Source organism: Pan troglodytes, chromosome 1 (genome assembly GCF_028858775.2).
Source record: "Pan troglodytes isolate AG18354 chromosome 1, NHGRI_mPanTro3-v2.0_pri, whole genome shotgun sequence".
Taxonomy (NCBI): domain Eukaryota; kingdom Metazoa; phylum Chordata; class Mammalia; order Primates; family Hominidae; genus Pan; species Pan troglodytes.
The window spans coordinates 220,873,104-220,889,927 of record NC_072398.2 but is presented as its reverse complement, the minus strand read 5'-3'; the positions used below and the strand labels follow the sequence as shown (position 1 = coordinate 220,889,927).

The window sequence follows — 16,824 nt, the reverse complement described above, 5'->3', positions numbered from 1 at the left end:
GTACCTATGATTTCAAATGGTCCAAGTGATACTTGCCACTGCTATGGGTACCTTGCTTTTACAGCAGTGCCTCACACTTCCTTTTCTGCTGAGAATGTCCCCCCTTGGTTCATCTGACAGACTCCCACCCCTCTTTAAGACCCATGCCAAATGTCCCCCTTTCTATGGGGCTTTCCAGGCTCACCTGGTGGAATTCGCGCTCCTACCTGTGGCCCATACATGCCTCTTCTCAGCACTTGGCCGGGGTAAGTTCTGTTCACTTCAGTGGCATGCTGTCTCCACCTGTCTGGCCTGGGAACAGTCTGAGGAAAGGGACCATGTCACGTACACCCTTACGTCCTCTGTCATTCCTACTACAGAGTGTTTACTAAAGGCTGAGTGCTGAAGAGAGTAAATGCTTCCTTTTTGAACTGATCAAAATTATGACTAAAACGCCACTCATATACATATGTTTAAAATTCTGATGTCATTTATTGGCACAAAAATTATTCCGATACAACATGGCGTCTAGACATGGCTACACTTTATACTTTGTGCATTTAGTTGAGTATTTGTTCTGCTCATAATTCCCAATATGTACCAGACCTTCCCTGTGTTCAGCACCTCCATGACAGTATTTCTGTTTTCTGAGCCCTTCCTCTAAACAGAGTATTTTGACCACTGAAAACATCCCAGAACCCTGCTGCAGAAGGCCAGTGAGGGTGGTCCCACTGCACAGTGATCCCCTCTGTGCATCTGCTCAGCCGAGGCTGCCAGCGATCTGAATAAACCTCCCTACTAGCGGTCAGGTCTTGAATTGAAGCGTGTGAGTCGCAGCGTCACTGGGTCTGATGGAAGACAGACCTTTTGTACTCATTTTGGCCTATCTTGCAAACATTTCTGCTGCTGTCCACAGACCAGTGAGGTCTTGGGATAGGTGGCAGGGGTGAGGTCAGCATCTTCTGTGTCTTTACAGTCTAGGATCCTAATCCATGTTCTCCACGACCTGAGGCTTCTTGGCTGTGCTGAGTTTGCTGTACCCATGTTGAGAGGAGCAACTAGGTCATTCTTCCATCAGCAAGTACTTATGATGAGTTCTCTTGTGAGTTAAGTCAAAACCCGTATTTCTAAAGTTATGGATCTTCTGTTCCCCAAAATGAATGGCTTGATTTACGTGGTATTACTATGTTTCACTGTCCTGGGAACCAAATCAAGCCTTGTGTTTCTGACAATATATTCTTCAACAGCAGCTAGAAAGTTGGTTCAAACCAACTTTTAATATACAGTAGTTCTTTTCATTTACATTTCAAAATATTTATCAAAGTCAAACTTTCTCACCATGGTTTCAGTTTAGTGGAAGCATTTACTAAAGTACAAAAGCCTCAGAAAAAACGTGACGGGCACATCTGGGCCTCCAGTTACCAGAAAGGGCACCTAAGAAGGCAGAAAGAAAAGGAATATTTTAATAATTTGAGCTTCTTCAAAGGTTTACACAGATAACTTGAAAATGAAAAGGCCAAGGTCTGACAACCCTAGGGTATTCCCTGAGCTCTCCCACAGCTAATTGCATGGGACACACTCATCATTTCCAGTCAAGGCTAATGCCCACCGAGGTCCCGCAACGACACTTCCCCAGCGCCCACTCTCTCAAGTTTCTGCCTTCAAGCATGCCTTGGGCAATTAATCAAAGCACACCCCAGAGTGGTCCTTGAGGTTAGACTCCCAGATCATAAATCTGTCTTTTTATCTCCTTCTCTCTGTCACTGCTCTAGCTTTTTCTTTCCTTTGCCCTTCCTGTATCTCTGCACTGGACTGACAGCAAAACCCAAAAGGAACCCCTCACAAACAAGCCTTGCCTATTCTCCTGAACCACTTATCTTAATGTAATTTTAATTTTAGTGTTTGCCTTCCAAGTATGCATCCATATTTCTCAGTTTCTTTTTTTATAACAATGGGCACATGCAGTAAATATGAATTTTTAAAGAGACCTGAGCTCTAACTGCCCTTTACAGATACCTCACCAAATCTCTTTTTGCTACTCTGGCTTTGGGGCCTAGGCTTGGGACCTGATTGCTTGTTTTAACAAAGTCACTTTGAGAGCCCCACTCACCAGCCAATATAGCACTGGCAGAGGTTTTCATGGGATGTCGCTTGTTTGATGAGCAGCTCAACTTGCGTTGGAACATCCAAAGTGTCATCATGAGAGAAGTCCCGACCTAGCACAGGAGGAACAAAAACATTTCACTCTCTTCCTGGCAATCGATGCACTTCTTGTTCCCTGTGGGCTTAACTGTCTGTGCCAACACCTTATCCTCAGACATGAAAATGAAGGATACCATCATAGTTGGATTTGAAAAGTTTGGCCAGGTGCGGTGGCTCACGCCTGTAATCGCAGCACTTTGGGAGGCTGAGGCAGGCACATCACCTGAGGTCAGGAGTTCAAGACCAGCCTGGCCAACATGGTGAAACCCTGTCTTTACTAAAAATACAAAATTAGCCGAGTGTGGTGGCACATGCCTGTAGTCCCAGCTACTTGGGAGCCTGAGGCAAGAGAATCACTTGAACCTAGAAGGTGGAGGTTGCAGTGGGCCAAGATCGCACCACTGCACTCCAGCCTGGGTGACAGAGCAAGACCCTGTCTCAAAAAAAAAAAAAAGAAAAGAAAAGAAAAAAAGAAAAATTCGGCCGGGTGCGGTGGGTGGATCACTTGAGGTCAGGAGTTTGAGACCAGCCTGCCCAACATGGTGAAACCCCATCTCTACTAAAAACACAAAAAATTAGCTGGGCGTGCACCTGTAATCCCAGCTACTCGGGAGGCTGAGGCAGGAGAATTGCTTGAACCTGGGAGGCAGAGGTTGCAGTGAGCCAAGATGGAGCCACTGAACTCCAGACTGGGCAATAAGAGCAAAACTGTCTCAAACAAACAAAAAAAAGACATGATTAAAAAACACTTCTCTGAATTTGGCTGATTTTGGACCCAAAAGAAATTTATTCACCTCCTGAGTTAAATGAGATTAAACTAACATTAAGTACTGTTATCAGTCATCAGAAAGAAGAATCAGAGACAATGTTTAACTGATGACCTCAAAGACACTCTTTGTCAGCTGCATGGTGCCAAAGCTCATCACTAACACCACTGGACATGGGGCTGACCACCACTCAGAGAGAGGAAAGTGTGCTCAGATTTTATGTCCCTTTTAAGTAAACACATGACACACTCACCAGTGAGCTTATCTCGAACCCTGTTAATAATCTGGATAGCTTTCTTATTTAGGGCCTCTGGTTTCACCAAACCGTCTCCAACTGGAATACACAAAAGTAGAAATAACTGTAAGAATGGGAGCAATACAACAGGTTCAATGGGTGCCCTGTTTTTCTCAAATATTCACTTTTGTAAGTGTTAAGCAATCCTTCCTCTATGTCCGTCTTTGTCCTCAGAATATAATGAGAAACTCATGGAACCTTTTCTGCTCAAAGGCAGTTTTGTTGCTTCATCTTGTTGACCCCTCTCAGGGTATAACACAGCTGCTATTTTCTTAATGAGCTAGTCATTGGTGCAGTTCCTCAGAGGCTGAACTTACTGAAAGAATGAATAGATTCTGGCACTGTGGTCCCCGTTTTCTTATGGGCTGGCTCTCCAAGTTCCACACCGTCCAAAATTTCTATGGGAAAAGAAATCAATTAACAGAAAATTCAAACACCAAAAAGCCACTGTTGGTGTTAGCATCTAATTCTCTACGCACTCTATTCCTTTAACGCCTGCCCTACCTACCCTAAAGGGGAAAAGAGAAGGAAAGTTTTATGTTACTCTTTATGTATTTCAAAGTTTTAAGCTGGACACAGCTGTAATCTCAGCTACTCAAGAGGCTGAGGTGGAAGGATCACTTGAGTAGCTGAGTTCAAGACCAGCCTGAGACTCCATTTGCAAAAAAAAAAAAAAAAAAAATTTTAAATCTGTAAAGCCATTTTCAAATGTGAGTTAATAATTATTGAAAAAATTTGGTGCTTATCAGAATTGAAACATGGATTTTCAGGCAAATTGCATTAACAAAATAAACTCATAGGAATAAGAACAGGTCAAAAGCCTCGTGACAAAATGTGTTTGGACAAAAACTGATAAAGAAAATTAACTTTGGAATGTGTCACACACAAGGTTGAAATGTTATTCCTTGGAGGAATTTTCATATCAGCTCTGGGTAGAAAAAGTCCTCAGGTGTTAGGTTCACCCTCCACTGATTATGGCTTTTAGCAGAGAAGAGTCTGAAATCAGAATTATGAAGTTTTTTGAATGCTGTCCTTGTACATCACAGACCTTCTGAATGAAGGTAGTGATAATTATACTTCTTTTTTTTTTGAGACGGAGTTTCGCTCTTGTTGCCCAGGCTGGAATGCAGTGGCACGATATCGGCTCACTGCAACCTCTGCCTCTCAGGTTCAAGAGATTCTCCTGCCTCCCGAGTAGGTGGGATTACAGGCATGCGCTACCATGCCTGGCTTATTTTGTATTTTTAGTACAGATGGGGTTTCTCCATGTTGGTCAAGCTGGTCTCAAACTCTTGACCTCAGGTGATCCGCCTGCCTGGGCCTCCCAAAGTACTGGGATTATAGGCATGAACCACCACACCCGGGTGATAGTTATACTTCTATTAATGATCCATTGGAAGTTCTTTTTTTTTGAGACAGGGTCTTGCTGTGTTGCCCAGGCTAGTCTCAAACTCCTGGGCTCAAGTGCTCCTCCTGGGCTTACAGGTGTGCACCACAACACCCAGCTGGAATTTAACTTTTAAGCTAAACAACCAAATCCACCACCATCTGGTGCAGCAGAACTGGCTGTCCTAGTTCCCTTCTGTATGCTACAGACAGCATATAGTAGCCACTTGAGAATTGTTAGGGAGGTGGGCCCTGAGAATGAAGCCAGTAAGTCTCAGCACACTTCGTTTGAGACCAGCCACCAGTATAAGCTCCCCCAGAGACTGTGCGTCCTATGAGCCTGGTGATTCAGGCATTCACAAATCCTGTCACAGTGTCCATGTATGACATTATAACCCAGTATCCCAATTTCTTGCCTGAAACACCCTTTTCCTTTCTACCCATCAGATTCCATCCATCCAATAAGGATAAATTACCCTTTGGCAAGGTGGGGTGGCTCACGCCTGTAATCCCAGCACTTTGGGAGGCCGAGGCGGGCAGATCACTTGAGGTCAGGAGTTCGAAACCAGCCTGGCCAACATGGTGAAACCCCATCTCTACTAAAAATTCAAAAAAATTAGCTGAGCATGGTGGCATGCGTCTGTAATCCCAGCTACTTGGGAGACTGAGGCAGGAGAATTGCTTGAACTCGGGAGGCAGAGGTTGCAGTGAGCCGAGACTGCGCCACCATACTCCAGCCTTGGTGACAAAGTGAGACTCTGTCTCAAGAAAAAAAAAAAAAAAAAAGAAAAATTACCCTTTGTCAGGTGAAGTGATGGTTAGATGCCACCAACCCAAGTGCTCTCTTCGCAGCTACGGTTCACAGTGAAGTCCCCTTTTCTGAATCTCCACAGCCCTACTCCACACGAAAGCACCCGCAGGCTCCACGGCAGAGTCTCCTGCTCTCTGACTATTTCAAGCAGGTTATGGTCAATTCTGTAATGCTTTCTGTGCTTCTTCAGGCGACCACTGTACCTCACATTTTCTTTTTGCACCCCTAGACATTATTTGGCTTAGTTTATTAACTAGTTGTAAGTGCTCTGTAAACATTTGTAGAAAATATATACTTTTTTACACCCTAACAGTAATTCCCAAAGTATGAACTATGTAGGGTGTTGCTAAATGTCACGAAGGAAAAAAGGGGTGGGATGGGGAGTGCGGGGAAGAGGGGAGGGCTAAACAAAGTTAAACAGTTTTACTCAAAAACAAACAAACAAACAAACAAACAAAAAAACCCCCCCAAAACCAGTAACTTCAATGCTGTGTGTGCTGGAAACTAATACAAATAAAATAAAAGTTAAACAGCTTGACTCAAACACTCCTGAGAGGTTTCCACACACAAAAAGGACTCTGGCTCTCAGAGGGACACAAGTCTTCTAGACCCCTGCTCTGTGAGTCACGCTCCTAGAAACACTGTTCCATGTGGTTCCAGGGTTCCTCCCAGCAACGCAAATAAATTTCTGCTGCTTCCATCTTCCCATTTCTGAGCTATTATCAATGCTTGAGGACCAAGGTAATATTGTTAATAATTATTCCAACCCAGACACCATTAGTGAGCTGATATTCAGACATACTTTAAACTGTGTTTTTACAGATAGATTAAAATCAGATAGTTTGATAAAAATCTCAGAGCTTCAGGTACCCACTCCATGTGTGAAACAGTAAATAAAAAACATATTAGCTGCTTGGTGCTCAGTAAATATTTCTAGACCAAGTATTTGAAGTTCAATTAAATGCTTATCAGGTGATAAGCTAGCAGTAATAGCACCTTTGCAAAACTATCACTGTCAAGAACCACGAGAAAACTAGATTTACTTCCTTCATGTTCAGTAGCCATTACCACTTTAAGTTATGCCTCCTACTGTCAATAACAAAGCCCATCCCATTCTAGAAACACCCTGGACAAGGGGGAGAGCCTCTGCAGCCTCCCACGGGATGCACCCACTGATTGAAGCCCACCCCATTCTAGAAACACTCTGGACAAGGAGGAGAGCCTCTGTAACGTCCTGCAGGAGGCACCCACCGACTGAAGCCCACCCCACTCTAGAAACACTCTGGAAAAGGGGGAGAGCTTCTGTAATGTCCTGCAGGATGCACCCACTGACTGAAGCCTGCCCCACTCTAGAAACACTCTGCACAAGGGGGAGAGCCTCTGTAATGTCCTGCGGGAGGCACCCACCGACTGAAGCCCACCCCACTCTACAAACACTCTGCACAAGGGGGAGAGCCTCTGTAATGTCCTGCGGGATGCACCCACTGACTGAAGCCCACCTCACTCTAGAAACACTCTGGAAAAGGGGGAGAGCCTCTGTAATGTCCTGCAGGATGCACCCACCAACTGAAGCCTGCCCCACTCTAGAAACACTCTGCACAAGGGGGAGAGCCTCTGTAACGTCCTGCGGGATGCACCCACCGACTGAAGCCCACCCCACTCTACAAACACTCTGCACAAGGGGGAGAGCCTTTGCAACCTCCCGTGGATGCACCTACCGACTGACTGGCCAGCAGAGTAGGAATCCGTCCTCGTTCGGGATCGCTTGTTGCCTTTCGTATTTGCTAGCGAGAGAAATAAAGAGTATTGAAACATGCTTCAAATTTTGACTTGAAAGAAACTTGGTTATTTTCTTCCAGTCATAAAAATATAATTGTTTGTAAAGCTATAGCCCCCAAAAAAGAGATGACAGACATATTACTCAGGAATAAGTGGGTGGGTGGTAGCATGGGATGTGAAACCCAGGGGGACACTCTATACTGTTGATTTGGACTTAGACAATGTAATACAGATAATATAAGGTCAAAGTATGATTTAATTTCAATGGATTAGAAGCTCTTTTGGTGAACATCCCCTAAGGTGGCAGAACAAAGGGTAGATGAAGATACTGCTGTCCCAAATCATAACTGTTTGCGTTTCTTATTAAAATTTCAGCTCACTATTCTATATAAAGCCCAGAGAAAAATCACTAGGATACTTGGTTAATACTGAAGAATATTTTAGTATCTAAATTGATAATGGCATTTTCTGTTTTAGTTAATAAAAATACTTGAAGTTCTTTTCCAGGTGTCAGAGTTACTCTGTGCAAATGTAATGCAATAGCTCAGCAATGTATCCCAGGCTGCAGGCTTGAAGGGGCATAGGTTTGTAAAATGTTATGTGCTGGATATTGCTAATTTGGGAGGCTGCCAACCCCAGCTTCCACACACTTGATTTTATTTTTTATTTGTTTTCTTTTATTCTTAAAATTAAATTTTTTATTTTTTATTTTTTTGAGACAAGGTCTCACGCTGTCACCTAGGCTAGAGTGCAGCAGTGGCATGATCATAGCTCACTGTGCCTCAACCTCCCAGGCTCAGGTGATCCTCCTGCCTCTGCCTCCTGAGCAGGTAGGACCACCGGCATGTGCCACTGTACCCACCTTAATATGGTTTGGCTGTGTCCCCACCCAAAATCTCATCTTGAACTGCACTTCGAATTGTAATCCCCATGTGTTGTGGGAGGGACCTCATGGGAGGTGATTAGATCATGGGGATGGTTCCTCCATGCTGTTCTCATGATAGTGACTGAGTTCTCATGAGATCTGGTGGTTTTATAAGGGGCTTTTCTCCCCTTCACTCTGTACTTCCCTCTTCTGCCCCCAAGTGAAGAAGGATGTGTTTGCTTCCCCTCCCACCATGGTTGTAAGTTTCCTGAGTTCTCCCCAGCCAAGCAGAACTGTGAGTCAATTAAACCTCTTTCCTTTATAAATTACCCAGTCTCAGGCAGTTCTTTATAACAGCGTGAGAACAGACTAATACACGCCTAATTTTTTCAGTTTTTGCAGAAAGGGGTCTTACTATGTTGCCCAGGCTGGTCTCGAACTCCTGGCCTCAAGCAACTCCTCTGCCTTGGCCTCCCAAAATGTTAGGATTACAGGCGTGAGCCACTGAGCTCAGCTCCCAGGCACTTGATGATACTCACTGTCCATCAGCCTCCAGTTCAGCAAGGGGTCATAGACAAAGGCTTCCAGCACGGCCATGACACTGTCCTTGTGCTCTCGCAGCACCTCCATCACTGTGTGGCATGTGATTCTGTAGTTGCCATCCAGGCCTGTAACCTAGAAATGGGACAGAGCCACTCACCACAGGAGTTACTAACTCTCCACCCAAAGCAAGCTGAGGGGGTCTGTTACCCTCACTTAGGAAGCAGACACAGGCCATGTTGACGTATCAGGGTGAGAATGTCTTAGGAGAAGGAATCAGGGCAGGACTGTGATCCACAGAAAACCAGGTCAGAAGTGAAGTGGTAAGCCTTTCATAGATAGGTCATTTCTAACACAATAGGAAATAACAGAAAACTGCTACAAAAATCACAAAGGCACTTTGGAGAACTGATGGGCTCTAATAAGCGTGTTCTCAGAGAAGGCTGTAACTGTCCTGATCCCATTTGGAAGCAGCTCGTTCCCGATATCCACTCACCTCCATAGCATTGGTCAACATTCTTGTTAGTCTAAATGGAATCTTCTCTGGAAACTTCTCTCGGGTCATAGCAACCTACAGAATAATAAATGGGAAAAGCCAAATCAATGTTTATTTTCTTTACCTGGAGCCAGGTGGAGCAGGTGGCTTTCCTCTGCATCACCTGCACTGATTTTAATTATAGCAGAGAAATGAAGCAGCTTGGGTTTAGTGAGACTACTTGTCACAGGGATTTGAAAGACAACTTAAAAAAAAAGAAGAAACAAACAACAGAAAAGAAGAGAAAACAAAAAGGAAAAAAGACAAATGTGCATCGTGTCCAGGCTCTTGGGCAACAGGTGGTATGGAAGGTAGGGGCCTACTCTACTCAGAGGGCATGTGAACAGCAGCCCTTGCTCCAAGGGGGTTAGAGTCCAACTAAGAGCCCAGATTTCATTTCTTAGACTGACTTAACTACAGCCTTGGTAGGGCCAGCAGGGGTTAAGAGTAAGGCAGTTTGGGCTTAAGTCTGCCTACAGTGTCAGAGGAGGGGGAAAAGTGATCACCCGGGAAGATGAGGTTGGGGTTCTAGAACATGTGTTCACCTCAAAGCAGTCCCCAAAGTCAATGTGCAGGATCTTCCCACTCAGACGGTCCAGCATCAGGTTGGATGGGTGTCTTTGAGAAACAGAAGACAGATCAGGGAGGGATCAACAGAGATAACGGATGAAAAAATCAATAAGTACGTGATACTGTAAGCTAGGAGTTGGCAAACGATAGCCCTCAGCCAATCCAGCCCCTCCACCTCCACTTCTGCAAGTCCAGTTTTACTGGAACACACAGCACGCTCCCTTGTTTAAGTACTGTTCCAGGCTGCTTCCATGCTACGACAGCAGAGCTGACTAGTTGTGACAGAGACCAAAGGGCCCACAAAGCCTAAAACGACCTATTAACTGGTCCTTTACAGAAACAGTTTGCCAACTCCTGCTGAAATGTGGGCTTATGTGTGAATCACAGGTTGTCCCACTGTACTGAGATACTGTGCTTTTCTGAGGTCTTTGGTGACCTAATAAGTCATTTCTGGCAGCACTGGCACCTTCTGGTGACAAGGCTCTATCATTTTTACTGAGCAGCCGTAACAGGGTCTCATCTCCTTAAGTCCCTGAGCCAATCCCGGCAACCACCTGGCTTTTATCAACAGATATTCTGCTAGACTTTTAAAAACAAAAATCTACTATTTTTGTGGGGTAAAATTATTTTTACTCTCAAATAGTTGCATGAGACATGATTCCAGGAGAAAAACAGTAGACATCAGAGAACCAGTCTTTTTTACATTCTTGTGAGTCCATTTCTGAACATTCGTAAATTACATTTTCAGTCAGTACATTTGGACAAAACTTATTATGCAAAAATATCAGAAGGATCTACTTTGGTTGGTTTCAATTACAGAAATAAAATGATTTATCTTAGCACAGTGGTGACTGACAAATGTTTCTTGAATCAATAAAATCAATATGATTTAGTATTTTTGTTTTTTTCTTTGAGACAGAGTCTTACTCTGTTGACCAGGCTGGAACACAGTGGTGCAATCACGGCTCACTACAGCTTTGACCTTCTGGACTTAAGTGATCCTCCTACCTCAGCCTCCCAAAGAGCTGGGACTACAGGTGCATGCCACCATGCTTGGCTAATTACTTTATTTTTTGTAGAGACGGGATCTTGCTATGCTGCCCAGGCTGGTCTCAAATTCCTAGGCTCAAGTGATCCTCCCACCTCAGCCTCCCAAAGTGCTGGAATTATAGGCATGAGCCAATGAGTCTGCCCTGCAATACAGCTTTTAATACATTAAGCCAGACTAAGGAGAAAGTAGTATCCTTGAACTATGTGGGGCTTTATTGAGATGGGGTCTTGCTATTGCCCAAGTTGGTCTCATACTCCTGGGCTCAAGTGATCCTCTCACCCTGGCCTCCCAGGATGACAGGCATGAGCCACTGCACCCAGCTTGAACTATTTTTCCTTTTCTTTAGTTTGATGTATTCTTCTGATGGCATCACAATCAATAGGGAACTAAGGCTAATGTTGTAAAAGAGACCTTACATATACGATACCAATATTTATTTACCAAAAAGCCATATATTTAATTGGAAAACCAAATGAAACCATTCAGGAAAACTACAATGGAGAAAGAAGACTAAAAAAACCAAATTAAATTACTCACCTATCTCCCAGGCCTAAAATATACCCAACCATTGACATGACCGCTAAAGAACGGGTATAATTGGTTCTTCGGTCAAACCACACCTAGAACACAGGAGTGCATGTGAACTACGGTTCTGGAAACTTTAATTTCAACATAATTATACTCTAATAAGCTGTCTTTGGTTTGTACTTTTGAGACCGAGTCTCGCTCTGTCGCCCAGGCTGGAAGGCAGTGGTGCTATCTTGGCTCACTGCAGCCTCCACCTCCCGGGTTCAAGTGGTTCTCATGCCTCAGCCTCCTGAGTAGCTGAGATTACAGGCACCCGCCACCACTCCCAGCTTATTTTTGTAGTTTTAGTAGAGATGGGGTTTCACTATGTTGGCCAGACTGGTCTTGAGCTCCTAACCTCAAGTGATTCGCTTGCCTCGGCCTCCCAAAATGCTGGGATCACAGGCCTGAGCCACTGTGCCTGGCCTAATCAGTTGTTTTCTTACAGTCCATCAATAACTGGTTAGAATGTATAACATTATAAAGACCTCATTCACAATTCTAACAATGAACTATGCCTTGAATTAAACTTAATTAGAAATATGTTAGACTTAAAGATCTGAGTAAATGAAAAATATCAGTTTAAGGATATCCCCTTATGAGTATAAAGATGTTAACAGCCTCAAGAAAAAAGATAGATGACGATAGCCGCTGAGAAGGGACTTGTATTAACACCATGGAACTTGAGAAACAGGCCGAAAGAGCAATGAAACAGAAGAGGAGCCCTAGAAAGAAATCCAAGGACACGTAGAATTTAGTGTTTAGGCTGGGCACGGTGGCTCATGCCTGTAATCCCAGCACTTTGGGAGGCCGAGGTGGGTGGATCACCTGAGATCAGGAGTTTGATACCAGCCTGACCAACATGGTGAAATCCCGTTTCTACTAAAAATGCAAAAATTAGCCGGATGTGGTGGTGCGTGCCTGTAATCCCAGCTACTCAGGAGGCTGAGGCAGGAGAATCACTGAACCCAGGAGGCAGAGGTTGCAGTGAGCCAAAATCATGCCACTGCACTCCAGCCTGGGCAACAAGAGCGAAACTCTCTCTCAAAAAATAAAATAAAAGAAAATTCAGTGTTCAATAAAAACAAAATCTTCTAAATAGCAGGGAAAGGATGAATTATTTGGCCAACAGTGTGGTCATGGCTAGTCATGTTTAAAAAAATAAAGTTACACCTTAAATTCCAAACTTAGTTAAGTTTTTTTTTTTTATTTTTTTTGGACAGAGTCTTGCTCTATTGCCCAGGCTGGAGTGCAATGGCACAATCTTGGCTCACTGTAACCTCTGCCTCCCTGGTTCAAGCGATTCTCCTGCCTCAGCCTCCTGAGTAGCTAGGATAACAGGCACGTGCCACCATGCCCAGCTAATTTTTGTATTTTTAGTAGAGACAGGGTTTCACCACGTTGGTCAGGCTGGTTTAAAAAAATAAAGTTACACCTTAAATTCCAAACTTAGTTAAGTTTGTTTTTTTTTCTTTTTTTGGACAGAGTCTTGCTCTATTGCCCAGGCTGGAATGCAATGGCACAATCTTGGCTCACTGTAACCTCTGCCTCCCTGGTTCAAGTGATTCTCCTGCCTCAGCCTCCTGAGTAGCTAGGATAACAGGCACGTGCCACCATGCCCAGCTAATTTTTGTATTTTTAGTAGAGACAGGGTTTCACCACGTTGGTCAGGCTGGTCTCGAACTCCTGACCTCGTGATCCGCCTGCCTCGGCCTCCTAAAGTGCTGGGATTACAGGCGTGAACCACCGTGCCTGGTCTTGTTTATTTTTAAGAGACGGTCTCACTATATTACCCAGGCTGGAGTGTAATGGCTTTTCACAGGTGTGGTCTTTTTCTTCTTCTTCTTTTTTTTTTTTTTTTTTTTGAGACAGGGTCTGGCTCTGTCACTCAGGCTGAGTTACAGATTGTGCAGTGGCACAATCTCAGCTAACTGCAACCCCTGCCTCCCGGCTCAAGTGATCCTCCCGCCACATCCTCCTAAGTAGCTGGGACAATGGGCAAGTGCCATCATGCCCGGCTAATTTTTTATTTTTTGTAGAGATGGGGTTTTGCGACGCTGCCCAGGCTGGTCTCAAACGCCTGAGCTTCAAGCATTCCACCTGCCTTGGCCTCCCAAAGTGTGGGGATTATAGAAGTGAGCCACTGCACCCCGCCCATAGGTGTGGTCTTAATGTGCAACAGCCTTGAACTCCTGGGCTCAAGCAATCCTCCTGCCTCAGCCTCCCAAGTAGCTGAGACTACAGGTGTGTACCATAGTGTCTGACTTGGGTTAAGACTTAAATGTAAAAAAAACCCTGTAACTAGTATAAGAAAATATAGGTAAAAAAAGAACCTCAAGGTGGAGTGGGCCTTTCTAAATATAAAACCAAAGGAAGAGGCCAGGCGCCGTGGCTCATGCCTGTAATCCCAGCACTTTGGGAGGCTGAGAAGGGCGGATAACTCGAGGCTAGGAGTTTGAGACCAGCCTGGCCAACACAGTGAAACCCTGTCTCTACTAAAAATACAAAAGAGTGTCCGGGAGCGGTGGCTCACGCCTGTAATCCCAGCACTTTGAGAGGCTGAGGCGGGCGGATCACGAGGTCAGGAGATCGAGACCATCCTGGCTAACATGGTGAAACTCCGTCTCTATTAAAAATACAAAAAAAAAAATTAGCCGGGCATGGAGGCGGGTGCCTGTAGTCCCAACTACTCAGAAGGCTGAGGCAGAAGAATGCTGTGAACCCGGGAGGCGGAGCTTGCAGTGAGCCGAGATCGCGCCACTGCACTCCAGCCTGGGTGACAGAACGAGATTCCGTCTCGGGAAAAAAAAAAAAAAAAAAGCTGGGCATGGTGGCACGCGCCTGTAATTCCAGGTACTCTGGAGGCTGAGGCAGGAGAATCACTTCAACCTGGGAGACGGAGTATGTAGTGAGCCGAGATCGTGCCGCTGCACTCCAGCCTGGGTAACAGAGTAAGACCTTGTCTCAAAAAACAAAACAAAACAAAACAAACAAACAAACAAACAAAAAACAAAAACAAACCAAAGGAAGAAACTTTAAAGAAAAGGATTAAAAATTTGGTAACTTCTAACTTTAAAAAATGCCTGTACAGTCATCTCTAAGTTAGGGCCCCCATCGGATACCAAAATCTGCAATACTCAAGTGCCTTATATAAAATGGTGTAGGCTGGGCATGGTGGCTCATGTCTCTAATCCCAGCACTTTAGGAGGCCAAGGCAGGAGGATAGCTTAAGACCAGGCTGGGTGACACAGTGAGACTTTGTCTCTAAAAAAAAAAATATATATATATATATATATATATATAAATATAAATATATATAAAATTGCTTTGAGACAAGGTCTTGCTCTGTCACCCAGGACGGAGTGCAGTGGCATGGTATGGCTCACTGCAGCCTCATTCTCCTGGATTCAAATGATCCTTCCGAGTAGCTGGGCTTACAGGTGTGTACCACCACGCCCGGCTAATTTTTTTGTAGAAATGGGGTCTCACAGGCTAGGTGTGGTGGCTCATACCTGTAATCCCAGCACTTTGGGAGGCCAAGGTGGGTGGATCACTTGAGGTCAGGAGTTTGAGACTAGCCTGGACAACATGGTGAAACCCTGTCTCTACTAAGAATACAAAAATTAACCCACATGGTGGTACGTGCCTGTAATCCCAGCTACTGGGGAGGCTGAGGCAGGAGAATCGCTTGAACCCAGGGGGCAGAGGTTACAGTGAGCCGAGATCTTGCCACTGCACTCCAGCCTGGGTGGGGGAAAAAAAAAAAAAGAGATGGAGTCTCACTATGTTGCCCAGGCTGGTATTGAACTCCTGGGCTCAAGTGATCCTCCTGCCTTGGCCTCCCAAAGTGCTGGGATTACAAGTGTGAGCCACTGCACCCAGCCAAAAACAACTTTTTAATAAAATGGCATAGTATTGTATGTAACCTATGCACAACCTCCCTTATATTTCAAATCATCTTGGGTACATATAATACCTAATACAATGTGAATGTTATACAATGTAAACAGTCATTCTACTATATTTTTAAAAATTTACATCTCTTATTGTTATATATATATTTTTAAAATATTCTATCCAGGGTTGGCTGAATCCACAGATGCAGAAGCTACGGATATGGAGGGCTGACTGTGTATCAAAAACCAAACCAAACCAAACAAAAACTCCAAACCAAAGAACACACCATTAGCAAAATTTAAAAACTAAGTTAATAGGAAATTTGTAACATATATAAAAAAGACAACTATCTTTAATTCTTTAATATATAAAGAGTTCTGGAGGAAATATTAAACTACTCATTCTAACTCTGTGAACTTGTCTTGCTCACCCATTTCATTTTTGTTAGAAAAGTCTGGACACGCTCTACAGCCAATCACAGCAAAGAAGAGCCGCTGTGTGCACATGAACAGATGGGAGGGCCATCCTATTGCGAGTGGGGGTTCCAGGAGAGCGCAGGTCTGCAGGGCCCAGTGGCCTACCTCAGAGCTGGGGCTTTTCAGCCACAGCAGCTTGGCCAGGTCGTCCCCAGCTGTATTATTGACGGCATGCTCAAACACCTCCACCTTCTGCATCAGAGTCAAGTGGTCATAGTCCGGAGCCATCTGCATCAGGACACAACTGTTCAGTAAGAGAGCAGCCTAAGACATGTAGTTTGGGTCCAGGAAGAAACAAGGCTTGGGGTCCAGGCAGAGCTGAGTTCTAATTTCCCCATCATAGCCAAAGGAGAAGGGAAGTAAGAACATGGCAAAAGAAGAAACGAAGTGACCACTCTAACCTGATGACCACTGGAACCCCAAGGCATAAGGGAAAAACACGAGACCTCACCTCAGTTATAGGCCTTCTGTGCAGATGAGAGTACTGGAAGTTTCAAGGTTTTGGAAAACAAGCAATTCTCTTTCTTATTACTTACACATCTACTAAACATTATTTCTCCATATGGCCAGTGATTTGTATACATTAGTAAATATATGGTGACGAATATTTATGTCTAGTCTTCCCTAGGATGGTGAAAACAATTTCTCAGCTTAAGGGTCCTTCAGTTTCTTACAAGCTTATCTGCTTTAGGACTCACTTTATTAAACCTTCTTCAAAGCTGATTCTCTCAAAGAGATTTTTCAGTGACAGACATACAGAGAGGAATGAGAGAAGCAGCGCTACGGAGATTCCCTGCCACGGAAGGGGCACTAGCTCTCGTGGCCGCATCACATACCCGCAACATGATGCGATGCTCGATGTTGAGAAGGATCTTCTTCTTCTCCCTGTAGTCCCGGATGAGAGCGTGCAGTGTGTCACAGTGGGGAACCCAGCCAATGAGGCCCGAGTTGGTCGATAAAGGGATGACAGCATATCTCTGGATGCTGGGGCCCACAGAAAAGCAGGGTTAGTGTACCGTAAAGAGAGTATACCCTTGAGCAGCTCAGAACACAGGCAGACTATTTTTTTTCTTTTTTGAGACAGAGTCTTGCTCTGTTGCCCAG

The 16,824-nt window shown here is 44.5% G+C and overlaps 1 protein-coding gene across 6 annotated transcripts in view; it reads right to left on the bottom strand.

The window, feature by feature from the left end:
* Nucleotides 1-447: 447 nt before the first annotated feature.
* The window catches only part of MTOR (mechanistic target of rapamycin kinase), a 157,150-nt gene continuing 140,773 nt past the window's right edge, over nt 448-16,824 (bottom strand). For 3 of the 6 annotated variants that reach the window (XM_016953950.4, XM_016953953.4, XM_063786339.1), the window contains 11 exons: nt 16,557-16,704; nt 15,826-15,948; nt 11,318-11,400; nt 9,705-9,777; nt 9,121-9,195; nt 8,624-8,759; nt 7,159-7,224; nt 3,561-3,641; nt 3,202-3,282; nt 2,090-2,195; nt 448-1,413 (listed from right to left, as the gene is read on the bottom strand). In XM_016953950.4, coding sequence (XP_016809439.2) covers nt 1,398-1,413; nt 2,090-2,195; nt 3,202-3,282; nt 3,561-3,641; nt 7,159-7,224; nt 8,624-8,759; nt 9,121-9,195; nt 9,705-9,777; nt 11,318-11,400; nt 15,826-15,948; nt 16,557-16,704 — 988 coding nt within the window. In that variant the 3' untranslated portion in view covers nt 448-1,397. Of the gene's footprint in view, nt 1,414-2,089; nt 2,196-3,201; nt 3,283-3,560; nt 3,642-5,425; nt 5,666-7,158; nt 7,225-8,623; nt 8,760-9,120; nt 9,196-9,704; nt 9,778-11,317; nt 11,401-15,825; nt 15,949-16,556; nt 16,705-16,824 lie in introns of all 6 variants that reach the window. The other 3 variants (XR_010148262.1, XR_010148265.1, XR_010148263.1) reach the window with 3 other exon arrangements.